Source organism: Rhipicephalus microplus, chromosome 9 (genome assembly GCF_043290135.1).
Source record: "Rhipicephalus microplus isolate Deutch F79 chromosome 9, USDA_Rmic, whole genome shotgun sequence".
Taxonomy (NCBI): domain Eukaryota; kingdom Metazoa; phylum Arthropoda; class Arachnida; order Ixodida; family Ixodidae; genus Rhipicephalus; species Rhipicephalus microplus.
Window position 1 is genome coordinate 124,043,598 of NC_134708.1, and position 14,739 is coordinate 124,058,336.

Genomic DNA, 14,739 nt, shown 5'->3' on the forward strand with positions numbered 1-14,739 from the left:
TTCAAGCTGTACTGCAAGCAATCAAGAGCTCCGTACTCACCCTCAAGGCCGAAAAGCGCTGCTTTGCATATGAGGAGCTCTTGTTCCTGAGCCACGTGATCAGCAAGTCCGGCGCTCACCTGGACCCGCACAAAACAGCTTCCACCACCACCGTCCTACCGCCTACTGATCAAAAGGCCATGTGTCTATTTCTTGGCCTATGCGCCTTTACAGGCAGTTTGTCAGAAACTTCACCCACCTTTCAGAGCCACTCAAACCATACCAGGATCGGCGTGGAGTTTAAGAGGAAAACGCTGCAGGACGAAGCATTTAAGAATCTGAAGCGACACCTGCGGATGCCTCCACTTCTTCGGTATATCGACGAATTCGCCGAGACAGAAATACAAACTGACGTAAGCAGGGTAGGACTCGTGCCGTTTTTCTGCAGAAGACTAACGGACTGAAAATAGTCATCAGTTATTCTAGCTGGTCGCTATCAAAGGCCGAGGCCTACTATTTTACAACAGAAACGGAGTGCATTTCAATCATTTGAGCTACTTCGCAATTTTCCCTTATTTTTATGGCAGGCCCTTAAAATTGTAAGCGACCACCACGCTTTGTGTTTTCTTTCAGACTTGCAAACGGCGTTACCGTCGTTTACAAGTCTGAAAGAAAACACTCACACTCACTGCCTGTCTCGGGCGCTCGTTAAACCACCGCCGAAAGATGACCCGCACGATGACTTTTTCTTAGAAACCATAAGTGCCTAGGACTTTGCCAAGCGACATCAAGCTGACCCGGAACTCAGGAGCCTTGTAGAATGTCTCGAGGGTAAGGCCGCCATTGTTCCAAAAGTATTCAAACGACGAGTTGAGTCGTCGTTTTTCTTGCGGACACACTGTTGTTTCCTGTAGGCTCACAAGAATGCAAGAGCAGCGGCCACGCCTTACCGGCGACATCACTCGTTATGTGATCACATGCCAGGACTCTCAACGACGAAATACACCACCCACTAGTAGAACCGGACTCCTGCACCCCATCAAGCCGGCTCACCAGCCGTTGCAGCGAAGCGGCGTGCAATGACTAGGGCCGTTCCCGACGTCGAATTCTGGTAACAAATGGCTCGTCATAGCTACGGACTACCTCACTTGCTACGCCAAGACAAGCACCCTGCCCGGAAGCAGTGCCGCTTAGGTAGCAAGGTTCTTCATCGAGAACATCGTCCTGTGTCATGGAGCTGAAAGGTCCTTACTACTGACGGAGGTACGGACTTTACGGAACCTAACTCGCAAGTCACCACCGGACCACCACCTACCATCCACATACCAATGGCCTTACCGAGCGTCTTAATAAGACAGTTGCCGATATGCTGGCCATGTAAGTTCACGTCAAGCTGAAGACGTGGGATGCAGTCCTTCCATACGTGATCTTCGCGTACAAAACGGCCGTCCAAGAACGACGCAAATGACGCCGTACAAGTTGGTCTAAGGAAGAAGCCCAGCAACGACGCTCGACGCTATGCTTTCAAACGTCACTGGCGAAGAAAGCCTTGACGTCACCGTCCCCCATCAGTGCGCTGAAGAAGTTCCTCAACTCGCCCACCTGCGCATCAAAACCAGCATACGACCGATCACCGTCATTACACTATTCAACCAAGTTTCGTGGAATCTAAGCCTAATGACCGTGTTTGGGTGTGGACGCCGATACGACAACGCGGATTCAGTGAGAAATTTCTGCGACGCTACTTCAAAATATTCAAGGTAGTTCGACGTCTGGGTACACTCGACTACGTGGTTTTTTTCCGACGGCAATATCAATTCTCAACGGCGCCGTGCACGATGCCATGTTGTCCATGTCGTGTGCCTCAAGCTATTTCTTTCCACGAATCTGCGGACTTTATTACGTTGTTGTTATTGTGCTTTATTGCACGTATTTTTTGTTTATTTTATTACTTTATTTTTGTGCTTTCGTCTTTTGCTAAAGCATTGGGACGATGCCCTTCTTTTAGTGGGGACCAAAGCCACATTTCGTCCTCAAGTTTCTTTATCGCCCTGTTTCACTGTCAGTAACTCTCATCGCAAACAACGCCTGCAGTGTTCCAGAGGCTTCAGTACTACAGCAAATCGTAAAAAAAATTATGCCCACTTCATGAACATTACAAATTATTGAGGAACCTACGTTACCCCTAGCAATAATACTAGAATATTCAATGACACATGTATTGATGCCGACGCGCTTCACCGCTTGTCAGTTAATCAACGGCCAATGCTCTGTTCGCCGCCATCAGTGTCAGTCCATTGCTGTAATCTGTCTTTCTATTTGCGTGGCCACAAGTTTCGCCAATCACAACATCCAGTCTGCTTCCTTCGCGTCACAGCCTCGTGGCGATATGTTTGGAAACTATTGCTACGGTAAACATTCAGTCCCGTGCAGCCATATAGTAACATGAAAAGTACAGGAGTGGTCACTCGGGCCAAAAGCGGTGGTGCTACGCAGCTTCAGGCCGGCCGTAAGATGGAAAAATATCACTCTTGGCTTCCAAGAAACACGCGTACTATTTATTTACTACAGTAACTTTTATAGTGCATTATACGTCTACGTCTTTTTGCGATTCTTATTGTAGCCTAAATCCATCTGTATTGTCCGCGATTGTACGGTGCGATATCGCTGGGCTGGTGTCAGGTGTTAATCAGATGCGAGAGAAGTGCACATGGAATCGACAATACGGCGATGTTGCCACGCTCCGTGTTGATTAGCGTTTAGGCAGTGAAGGAGTACAAGCAGCAGCAGAAAGACGTCATAAAAGATCTGTGATAACTTGCTCGGCGTGCGTCGTGGTCTTCACTTCTTTCTTCTGCTCTCAGCTTGGCAGCTGCTAGGTACGAACGCCATCTAAACTACATATTGCATTCGTCATCAAAGCCTCAAAATAATGTTTGTCGCATTGTGCTGTTCACGAAGAGAGCTTTTTGTGCTTTTCACTTCGTGTGTTATTTTCGTGGAATGCTTTACACACGCAAAAAAACTGTTTGGAATATTGCGCAGCACGTTTGCGACAAAAATGTTTTTGGCTCAAGAAAGTGAGTCGCTGCCTGCTTCGTTAGGTTTTATTTGTGTGGGTTCACGTATGTGAATTCAGTGCATGAGTGATAGTTTGTGAAAAGTGAAGTTATGCTCTCTATCGTTTTCTGCGGCGCTCGCAAGTTGTTTAGAGCTCTAACGAGCGCAATAGGAGAGAAGTGGCAAATGTATAATACCCTTTGTTGACTAAAGCGTCATCTTCCCAATAAACACTCCTGCCACGTTAACAGCTTCCACGTCACCTAAAATTGCTTTGTTTTTGCTGCAGCAACTGCTTGTGACGGCTTTCGCAAAGAACGTGATGTAAAGCGTAGGAGAAAATTGGTGCCAAGGCGCGAAAGAATACGTTACCAACACTTTTCTTTTCTTTCTTCAGTTCATGCCGGAGTCAAGTGCTGTCGCAACTACTGCCGTGTTGCGTTGTGCGCTGTATGTGCAGTTGCGTGCGTTCATTGCAGTTTTACTGTTCTGCGGGTCCTTTTATAGTATTGCTTATATGTCATCTTTTTGTATGTTATTTATAATTATGATATGGCAGCTGTATTTGCGGGTCTTTCAGTGCAACGAACCTAACCGCGTTCATCAGACACCAAGGAACTGAACGTGTGCTTACCAAACTTATCACTTAAAAATAAGTTTTCGCTTCTCCAATGATTCTCATGTTTTATTTGAAATGGGGGCATGAACGGAATTGCATCCTGCGTTTGCCGCTCTGGCGGTGCAGCTTACTTGAAGCTTATCATTCATTGCGAACGAACTGTTAAATTATTCATTTAGCATCAGAGACGAGCATGCACGTAGAAGCAATCTCGGAGGCTGTATAACAATTCTAATCGCTAGAAAGTGGCCTTCGAGACGTCCTTTTTTGTGGTCTCGTATTTCGGAGGCTGCGAAGGTTCCCAACGCCCGTTTGGAGAGCTGCAAACACAAATCAGTCGCAGAAACTATGGGAGTGTCCTCTTTTAACTTTTTATATATTACTCTGTGGTGCAGCCATGATTCGCTAGCGCTAGCGCTACTTGCTAGCGGCCTACTACTGTGGCAAATCTGCCAGGCAGGCTCCAATTGGTACCAATCGCCTCGTGGTCCCGTTACGTTCATAGGTAAATTCTAGTAGGAGCAGTTTTCTGTGGCACACACAGGATTACGCAAGGCATTGTTAAGGTATGATCGACCAGCTAAAATCACCACCCTTCACAGTGCGCCAGAAATGAGGTAGCAAACATTTAGCAGTTCCTATTGTTTAGGAAAGTACTGTGGTTTGATCTACCTTCATTGGAATGTGAAGATTTCATTCGGTTAAAGCGGCACGGGGTGTACGTTTGTGCGTCCTATCTTTTGCTCCGCGAGTTCACGGGTGGACCCTCCACCTGCATCCATCTTTGATTGCACCGATTTCAAATGAACGCTAATCAATGTTTCCGCTGAAATGCACCCTCGTTGCCTGAGAATGCAGACTATTGGCCATGTAAAGGAATGTCTTTATGATTTCTTGCAGATGATCATTGTAATGTACGGCTCACTGGCTCTTCTGGACCCAACTCGACTGCTGACGGCTTCTGAAGCATTCACTTGTATATACCTCCTGTCAATAATCGAAGGCTTCTGCGCGGTTCTGACAATTTCCATGAGGACAATAAACGCGGTAAGCCACTATTTGGTAGTTTTTAGCAAAAAATGGTGGGACCTGTGTCTTCTATAGGTCGGGTTAGGCAATCAATGGAGCTAACGCAATCTTTCTCCGTATACTTGTAACTCTGTTAAACTTTTCCTCAAGCCCGTTTGCTAGCAGGTAATAAACAGAAGAAAAACAATGGTGTATGCCACGTTCCCTAATGGACTTTGCAAATCAAATTGAGTTAAATTGTGGTCCACGATCAGAAATTATTTGATTTGAGTAGCCATCTTGAGCAAACGCTTGTATCAAGAAGTCCTTCAGAGTCACCGCAGAAACTGATCCTGAAAAAGAAACTTCTCACCATTTGCTGTGGTAATGAATAGTCGTCACCGCATAACAGCACTTTATGGGAGCTTGCTCAAATAGGCCAATATTATAAATGACATCTTTCTCCCAAGGTTTGTCAGGAAACGTTACTGGCTGCATAGGGGCAGTAGTATATCGTGCAGATTTGTCACATCAGTTGCAAACAAAACATGTTTTAACTTGTTCTTCAACATTGTCACTCAGTTAAGGCCGCCAGTACAACTCTCGCAGTCGACCTTTCGTACGACTGATCCCCAGATGCGATTCATGCATCACTTTCATCAAACGACGAGTAACCTTGCTGAAAACTACAATATCGCCTTGGTAAAGCAAGTTGTACGCTATGAATAACTCTGCAGGCACATGAAAATATGCCATTGACACCACTTCTGACAATTTTTGTCAAGCCAGGATAAGAAAACGAAGTCCGAGACGCTTGCGAATATTTTGTCATCCACACTCGCTGCTTGTTATTCTGGCATGGTTAAAATTAGAAAAAGAAGGCAAACAAACTCATTTTTTGTGACCCGACCGAATTCTACTGGTGGATTCAGTCGACAGAGTACATCAGCCACCACCTTCTCACTTCCCTTGAAGTACACTACGGGATAGTTTTAACAAAGAAATCGCTCTATTCAACGGTAAATGCGCTAAGGGCGATGTCTGACGCCCATAGTGGGCAACCAGGTAACAAGAGCACTATGGTAAGTTCGCAAAACGAAAGAGCCGTCCCAAGGATACACGTGGCAAAGTTCACAAGCCCTAACTCACGCTAAGGTTTCAGGTTGTCCTGCAGGTTCTCTTTCTTGTGGACTCAACGTGCGTGAAGCAAAGGCAACCTTCTGTAGAATACCCGTGCTGTCTTGTGGCACAGCGCTTAGGTCATATCCGAAGCCATCGGTCGTGACGATGATGAGAATGTTCAGATTAGAGAAATGTAGAACCTTGCGTGCTGTCAGCAGCGATTTTTAGTGGACGAAACTCTCTTCGGCAGCTAATGTCCAAGCAAAAGGTTCGTTGTCTTGAAGCAATGCCCGTAAAGGTTCCGCAATATCCGAAAAATGGCGCACGAACTTGGAGTAAAATCCCACCAGGCCCAGCAGGGAACAAAGCTTATTTATATTCAAAGACGCCGGAGCTTCTTTGTCTGATGTATAGATCACGCTAGTGAAAATTGGCCTTTTCCGTTCACAATATGTCCCAAAGCACGAGTTTCATGACAAGAAAAACGTGATTCTGGTTTAGTTTCAGGCCTGCTTCAGAAAGTCCTTGCAAAATGCTGCAATTCTCAAGAAAATGGTCTTCTCGAGAATGACAATAGAAGATGAAGTCGTCTATGTAAATAAGTACACCTTTGCATCCTTTCAGTATGAGATGCATCAATTTCTGAAACGCCGACATGTCTGAAGCCAAGTCGAAGCATACTCTTTTGAATCAAAAGAGCTTGTCTTGTGTAATGGTAAGCAGACGCCAACTCCGGCTTCAAGAATCGCTTGGTGCGAAATAAGTTGTGCAACAGCTCATCTGTTTGTGATAGTGAAAATCTGTTAGCAATTATAGCTTTATTACGCTTTCACACATCAATACTCATTCGTGTTGAGGCATCTTTTTTTTCAATCACCACTATAGCAGAAACCCCGTGAAATGCATGAACGTGCTTGATTGTGTCTTGAGATTTAAATTTCTGCAGCTTAGCCGATGCCTACTGACGAAGGCTAAGTGGCAGCTGTCGTAACTTGCTCGACACGCGTGGAATGTTTTCTCGAACTTTAACCTCGGGTTTATATTCTTCGGCAAGTCCGAGCTGCTTGTCAAATAGATGTTCATACTCTAAACGTAACTCAGTTAACAATGTAGGAGTGCTGCAGATCAATGCAAGGCACTGAAGTGATTCACCTTCAATGCTCTTCTGTAGCGCCGCAATGACGTCTACGCCCAATACAGTGGTGTCTTTAAATACAACATACAGAAGAATTCAAGCAGCTCCTCCTTGAAATCCAGCTTAAGCTGAAAAAACATTTTTGGACTCTTATCTTTCACTAGGAGATGTTGAAAACTATGCACGGAGGTAGACTTCAAGGAACAAATACTTGTGAAAAAGCTATGATAAAGTTCTTCAACTAAAAAAGTGACAGAAGATCTCGTATCAACTAGAAACGAGCTAGTGTGACCTTCTACTGCGACAAATAAGTAAATTACATTCTTGTGTTCCTTGGCTACACAAACTGTTTTGCCTCTACACAGTGAGCTAGTGTTGTCATCGTCATCAACACTTCGAACTTTCGCTGAGTATAGAGACGACATACACGAAAGGTCTAGGTGCCCAATTTTCTCGCAACGACATCTTCTTTTGCGAGCTTTACAGGCAGGATCATTCGCAAGGTGACCATGTGCCCCCCGACAATAACAAGCCTAAAAGTTCTTAGCGAGCTTATGGCGCGAAAAAACACGAGAGAAGGACCGTAAGCTGAATAATAATGAACTAACTCACCCAACAAGTCACTGTGCTTAAATTTTTGTTGTGCTTTGTGCAGTATGCCCCATGGCTTTGGCTTTGTACTTATGACATTGCGTACATTCATATTTATTCTGGAGACAGAGAAGAACTGTGCGCGTTTTAAGCGTTATGAAGGGAAAAGTCGCCGCAAAACTCTTTCGCTGGGCTCACGGTTAGTTCGCTTGGTGATTGTTATAGCTTGTGAGAACATTAGTGAGCAGGCTTCAAGAAGTAAACGCTCACGTAATTTATAATTCATAGCCGTCTAGACGAGCTGGTCAGGTAACATCTCATTAGCGAGACTTCCTGAATTGCAGTCAGTGATGAGGATTTGCAAAGCAGTGATATGTATTTTTTCACTTTCTCACCTGCATGCTCATCATGGTGACTGAACTGGTGGCGAGCCTCAATGAAGTTTGTTGAACGCTGAAAATGGTCCGAAAGCAAGGTATTGAGCGATAGCAGAAGACGTTTGGTGCGTGCCTTGAGCTTTCGCGCGAGGAAAACGAAATATATCGACTCTAAGCTCGCGTGCGCTCGAGTAGCTTCGAATAAAGAAAAGAGCCTGGCAGTCCCTTCCTGTGCTGAAATGTGTGTTGATGTTATTCTGAGGCTGCCTCGGAAGCCAGTCATAGTGTCTTAGAAAATTCAGTCATTGTCGAGCTCATCGTAACAGATGGATTGGAAGATAAAAAAAAGGTTTTGATCACGAACTGTTCTTCTCAAACCGTCATTCTTCCATATCAGATGGCAATTTACCTCATTGAAGAAGCAAGCAGAAGTAACAATATTGAGCTTTTTGGACACGTCTGCCAACATATACAAAATCATGTCATGCGCATCATAACAGAGTTTTTAGCGTTCGGATGTCTTTAGCCTGGCTAACGAGCACAATATTTTTTGGTTAAAAAGTTATTTCAGTGTAGTATAAGTATAAATATTTTAATTCCAAGCTCTGCTTTGAATACATGAATACATAACAGCGGCTAAACGCGGCTGCATGAAAGAGGAGGTCGAAGTGAGATTTTGTTTGATGCTGGAGTGGCGTCATCTTGCTCGTCGAGTGCTGCGCGTTGTAAATAGATTATTAAAGAAGTTACTCGTAACATCGTTGACTGTAGCTTCCTCAAGAATACTAAATCACCAGGGTTGCTTCTAATCATAATCGCTTGCTACCACTTATTCGCACTAAGTACGGTAAGAAAACTAATAAACTCTCTAGCATTCATCTTTGGAATAGTTTGCCGGTTGAACTCGAATCTTTGCCCTCATTTTCACTTTTCAAAACACCAATAAAATCTTCCCTTTTAACTCCTGACTGCTCACTTCGGTTATGGTGCATAATTTTTTTTCGCTTGTCCTTGCTTATTTTATGTGTTTATTTCTGTTTTCAGTGTGAAATTATGTCGTTACGTCTTAAAGGTGCCCCATTAACATGTCAGCCAACCACGGATACGATCATTGACGGAAATAAATACGAAAATTTCTTGTGTCCATGTGTAGCAATATCGATGTCTGTGTAGTCTTTGGCCGGACATCAGAAGAACACGTTCAGAACCATCACAACATCGTTGGAAGATTCGAAAAAGCAGACTTGAAGTTCAAGTCACATAAGGGTTTTTCTTTTGTCTGCCATCTTGGGCACGTTGTCACAAAAGGTGGTGCATCTCCTCACCTATCGAAGTTGGTAGCGGTTCAGATTTTCTGGCCTTCTCGGAATGTGCAGAAACTACAGCCATTCATTGGGCTCACATTGCACTTCAAGAAGTTTGTCCCGAATTACTGCGTTAATGCAGCACTTCTTCGATCACTCCTAAAAAAGAACGCTATTTTTTTGGAAGAAGATCAGCAAGATGCAATTGAGACAATGAACCACGCGTTGTGTCAGCCACATGTCCTTAAGCTATTCTCTGAAAAGCCCGAATGCAGTTTCTGAGTACACACCGATGCACCTCGGCATGCTTTGGGGGGTCTTTCGCTGCAAGATAATCAAGAACAACGCTATTCTTTAGCGATATACTTGAGTATATTCCTCAAAGGCGCTGAGTATATTTATTTTTCGACAGAACTGGAGCTCTTGCAGTGAAATCATCATTAGAAGAGCTGCGACCATACCCGATCAGCCGAAAATTTCTAGCAGTTAGTTACCACCATGCATTGTGATGGAACTTCATTCGGTCTTTTTATGCAGGAAACCAAGTTGCTACCTCCGAACATAGCTCTGGATTCAAAGTTACGCCAGCAGCTTCGTACACATCACTGTTCTCTATGTTAACGTCAGACACATTGCCACAACTTGACCACTCACGGCCCTCGAAATCGCCGATTTCTCCTATATTTGTGGTTTGTTTTTGCGCTTTAAGGCCACTGGTTTAGACACACGTGGAGGAATACTTGGGAAACTTCGAGGAACAGCACCGGGCTTATCTCTCCATCTACCATGTGAAATTTAAACGTTTCCACCTACGATGGGCTCCCAGCAAGTGATTCGGTCCTCGGATTTGAAGTAAAGGTCGGAAATGTAGGTCTTCACTATCACCTGAAAGTCTTTTTGTGGAATAGCAACTTTCCAGGTCTTCAGAACTGCAGGGTCATGGGGGGGGAGGGCGGGGTTAGGAAGTGCTACTGATGGCAAAGTGTTTTCCTCAAAAGCATAGCCACTTCAACAGCCCGGCGTCTTGCAGGTTGGCATGTTTGCTATATTAAACTGCTCGTTCACTCAAGCCTGCTTGATCGTCGTGTCACAAGTGAAATACAAGTTGCGCAAAATGAACAACGGTGAATTTAGGGACGGCTTCCTGCTCTTCCATAGTTTAGTACCAAGTACTCTTGATCATTAAAAATGTTTTTCTACACAAAGTTTTTCAAAATAAAAGTTATTCAAATATTTTTTGTATAATATATTGCACTGCGTTTTACCTTTTCTTACATTCTTCTTTCTTCACATTGGCCGCCCTTCTCGTAACTGTTCGGAGTAGGTACAATGCCAGGAGAGTTTGTATGAAGTGCGTCTTCACATAAAATATATACCGTTTATGTCAGCTGTGAGGAGTGCAAGTTCACTGATATAAAGCATCAGAGGATTGTGGCGCTGATTCCCGCAACCCTGCAAGCGTGACCTGTCTATTTTTCGTTAGCTGTTCAAAAAGAAACACGACCGCTAATAATTAAATTCCTAAACTGAATTCATGCGATGTTTAATTACAAGCTCGTTCGCTCCGAATTGTACACAACCTGAAGGCACAGAAGAATGCTATTTATTGTACAGGCACAGGCAGAGTCTTTTAGGGCCGAAGCTCCTTAAAACGGCACCCGTTCGTACCTCGCAGTAGTGGGTAACATGTTTTACGCTTTGACCAGCAAGGTGGTCCCGGTGGGATATTTCTCTTGTGCGTTGTAGAACAATACAAAAATCGCAGCGTGTGCGTTACTAAAAGCCGAATTCTACTGTCTCTCTTTCCCAAATAGCAGCGATTAACAAGTACATATAGCACTATGTGACAAGAAAGGGTTGCTACGTTATACTCGCTGGGCGTAACCTCCTTCGTTTTAGAAGGGTTTAGCAAGCGTTGGGCCGCAGTGCCATGAATACAGTGAACTACTATATACCATGAAGTCGAGGTGGTTAAAGGTGGGAAGTAGACACGAAGAGCAAGTCATGAGGAAGTGTGCGTGTGCCACCTTTCGTTTAGTCCTTGGAATGTCCCCTGGAGGACGTTGTTTCTATATGCGGAATATATGATGAAAAGAGGCGAAATGATACTTGGAGTGTTGACTAGATGGACGAACGGACACACAGACAGATGCATGGACTGACGGATGAATGGCTACACGGACAGATGGACGCATGGACGGACGCAGGGGCGGATGCATGGATGAACGCAGGGATGGGCGCACGGATGGACGTACGGACGCACGAACAGAGGCACGCACGGACAGGCGGATGGACGCATGGAAGGTCACACAGACGGACGCATGGACGGGCGGAAGCAAGAACAAATGGACGAACGTATGCTTCGCCCTACTCTCCATCATTCGCCCCGTGGGGGTGGTGGTGGTGAAAACATTTAATAACCATTAAATGGTTACAGAGAGGTGATTGGGTTGGGGCCTTATTGGCCTCCTACCCTCACAGCACTAGGTGGAACCCCTATTCCGGGGCTCCATTGGCAAGCAACGCCGCCCGCGCCCGTTGAACCAGAGCCTCTTGGGCCTTCAGGTCTTGACAGCCGAGCAGGGCCGCCTCCCAGTCGTCTCTCGTGGGATTGGGGTTGAGGGGGATAGATGGATTAGACTGGCACGCCCAGACGATGTGAAAGGTGTCAGCCACCTCACCACAGAACTGGCACGTGTCATCAAAGGATGAATTGAAATGTTTTAGCACCGCCGGGCACAGTACGGTATTGGTAAACAGTTTTAAAAGGAGGCGCTCGTCAGCGCGATGCAGTCCCTTACAAGGGTCTGGATAGCGCCGGTGCTCCTCCTTGTAGTAATTGGTAATATCTTTGAATGAAAGGGCCGAATTGTCTGATTGCGAGTAGGCTTCCAAAGACAGGGAGATAGCCCGAGAAGAGAGTGCGCGGGCGGCCTGATCGGCCTGTTCGTTACCCCTGAGTCCTTGGTGACCGGGTGCCCAAACCAGATTTCGCGGAGTTGGATTAACGTATCGGCAGCTAGGTTCCAGTATGCGCTGAGCAAGCGGTGAAGCCCACCCTAGCTGATAGTTCCGACAGGCCCCTCGTGAGTCGGTGATGATATTGTTACGGTACGATGGATGCCTTTATTTACAGGAGATGATCAATGCGAGAGTCCAGGGATCTGGCCGATCACTGCTCGTGCCAACCTCGTTCTCCTCTTCTTCCACGCGCATCCTCAGTATCGTAGCAATTCCCCCTTTGCAGACGATGCCCACCGGGCGAGTTAGGCTTCGTTGCGATGATGATAGCGTTTTAAACGGGCAACATGAACGACGTTGGTCTTGCTTGAGCGGCGTCCAGTTGACAACAGCTGAGATATCACGTACGTGACATCGCTTAGACGTTCCAAGACAACAAACGGACCGGTGTAGTTGGCCAGAAACTTTTGGCAGAGGCCGCGCTTGCGAAGCGGCGTCCAAAGCCACACCAAATCCCCTTTCTCAAACCATACGTGCCGGTGACTTCTGTCGTAACGGTTTTTGGAGCGTTTCTGTGAGACGAAAGTTCGAAGACAGGCGATGCGCCGGGCCTCTTCTGCGCGGCAAATGGTTTCGGCGAGAGTAGGTTGATCAGTCTCGGAAAAAGGAAGAATAGTGTCAAGAGCTGTGCGGGGTTGGCGTGCGTAGAGCAGATAAAATGGACTGTACCTCGTTGTTTCGTGCTGTGCAGTGTTGTAGGCGAAAGTTATAAATGGCAAAATCGCGTCCCATGTTTTGTGTCCAGAATCAACATACATGGAAATCATGTTGACGAGAGTCCTATTTGTTCGTTCCGTCAAACCATTAGCCTGCGGGTGATACGGGGTAGTGTGACGAAAATGGCACGAAGCAAGACGGAGGAGGTCTTCAACTACATCGGCAACAAATTGCCGCCCGCGATCACTGATGATGACACGGGGGGATCCATGGCGTAATATAACGTGTGACAGCATGAACTGTGAAACTTGAGTGGCCGTTGCCGCAGGAATCGCCGCAGTTTCGGCGTAACGTGTGAGGTGGTCAACGCCCACAATAATCCATCGGTTGCCGTTCGTTGATCGCGGAAAAGGGCCGAGCAGGTCGACACCTACGACGTCAAATGGTGAACTCGGGGGTGCTATGGGATGAAGTAGTCCGGCTGGCGGAGTTGTAGGACGCTTGTGGCGTTGACATTGCTCACAGCTCGCAACGTATGCAGTCACACTTTTACGCATCTTCGGCCAGAAGAAGCGTTCTTGCGTGCGATAAAATGTCCTAGAAAAACCCATATGGCCAGATGTTGGGTCGTCGTGCATTGCTCGAAGTACGTGTTGCCGAAGACTTGTAGGCACAACTAGAAGTAGGCGAGGGCCTACGCCGGAATAATTCTTTTTGTAGAGAACGCCATCCTTTACGACGAAACCACGTTGACCGTTCGTTCCGGAAACAAAGAAAGAAGCGAGACTGTTGTCATTGCGTTGCTCTGCTCGAAAAGTTGTTAGGTCGGGGAACGGAGTATCCACTACAGCCAAATATTCATCAAAGTTGTCAGCGTCACACTCGGTTGTCGGAAGGGGAAGTCGTGAAAGGCAATCAGCGTCGGCATGACGACGACCACTCTTGTAGCAGACTTCAAAGTCGTGTTCTTGCAATCGTAATGCCCAACGAGCAAGACGACCAGATGGGTCCCGTAGTCCAGTGAGCCAACATAAAGAATGGTGGTCCGTGACAATCGAGAATCGGCGGCCATAGATATAAGGGCGAAACTTGTGCACGGCGAATATGACCGCGAGACATTCCTGCTCTGTGACAGTATAGTTTCGCTCCGGCTTACTTAAACAGCGACTGGCATAGGCAACGACGTGTTCAGCAGCTCCATGGCGTTGGACCAATACGGCGCCAATACCTACACCACTGGCGTCGGTATGAACTTCTGTGGCAGCAGATGGGTCATAGTGGCGAAGTACGGGCCCTGACGTAAGAGCAAACTTGAGTTGCGAAAAAGACGACTCGCATTCCGCTGACCACCGAAAAGGAGCGTTCTTGTTGAGTATGGACGTCAAAGGGTAAGCGAGGTCGGCGAACCTGGGCACGAAGCGACGGAAGTACGAGCATAGGCCCAAAAAGCTTCGCAACTCTCGTACCGACTGAGGTTGTTTGAAGCTGCTGACTGCTGCGACTTTCTGGGGGTCGGGTCGAACGCCATGCTTGTCCACCAGGTGACCGAGAACGAGAGTCTCGCGGCTGCCAAAGTGACACTTCTTAGAGTTCAGGGTGAGCTTAGCTCTCTCAAGGCAGGTGAGAACAATGTCTAGACGATGGTTGTGTTCATCGAATGTACGGCCAAATATTATAATGTCATCCAGGTAGCAAAGACAAACTTCCCACTTTAGTCCACGTAACACAGAGTCCATGAAGCGCTCAAACGTGGCTGGAGCGTTGCATAGGCCAAACGGCATTACATTGAATTCAAATAGACCATCTGGGGTTATGAAGGCCGTTTTCTCTTTGTCATTCGGGTGCATGGGAATTTGCCAATAATCA

The 14,739-nt window shown here is 46.3% G+C and overlaps 1 protein-coding gene across 1 annotated transcript in view; it reads left to right on the plus strand.

The window, feature by feature from the left end:
* The window catches only part of LOC119163043 (ATP-binding cassette sub-family C member 2), a 796,039-nt gene that overhangs the window by 454,859 nt on the left and 326,441 nt on the right, over nt 1-14,739 (plus strand). Inside the window, exon 12 of the mRNA XM_037414979.2 lies at nt 4,559-4,705. Within this exon, the coding sequence (XP_037270876.2) occupies nt 4,559-4,705 (147 nt within the window). The remainder of the gene's footprint in view (nt 1-4,558; nt 4,706-14,739) is intronic.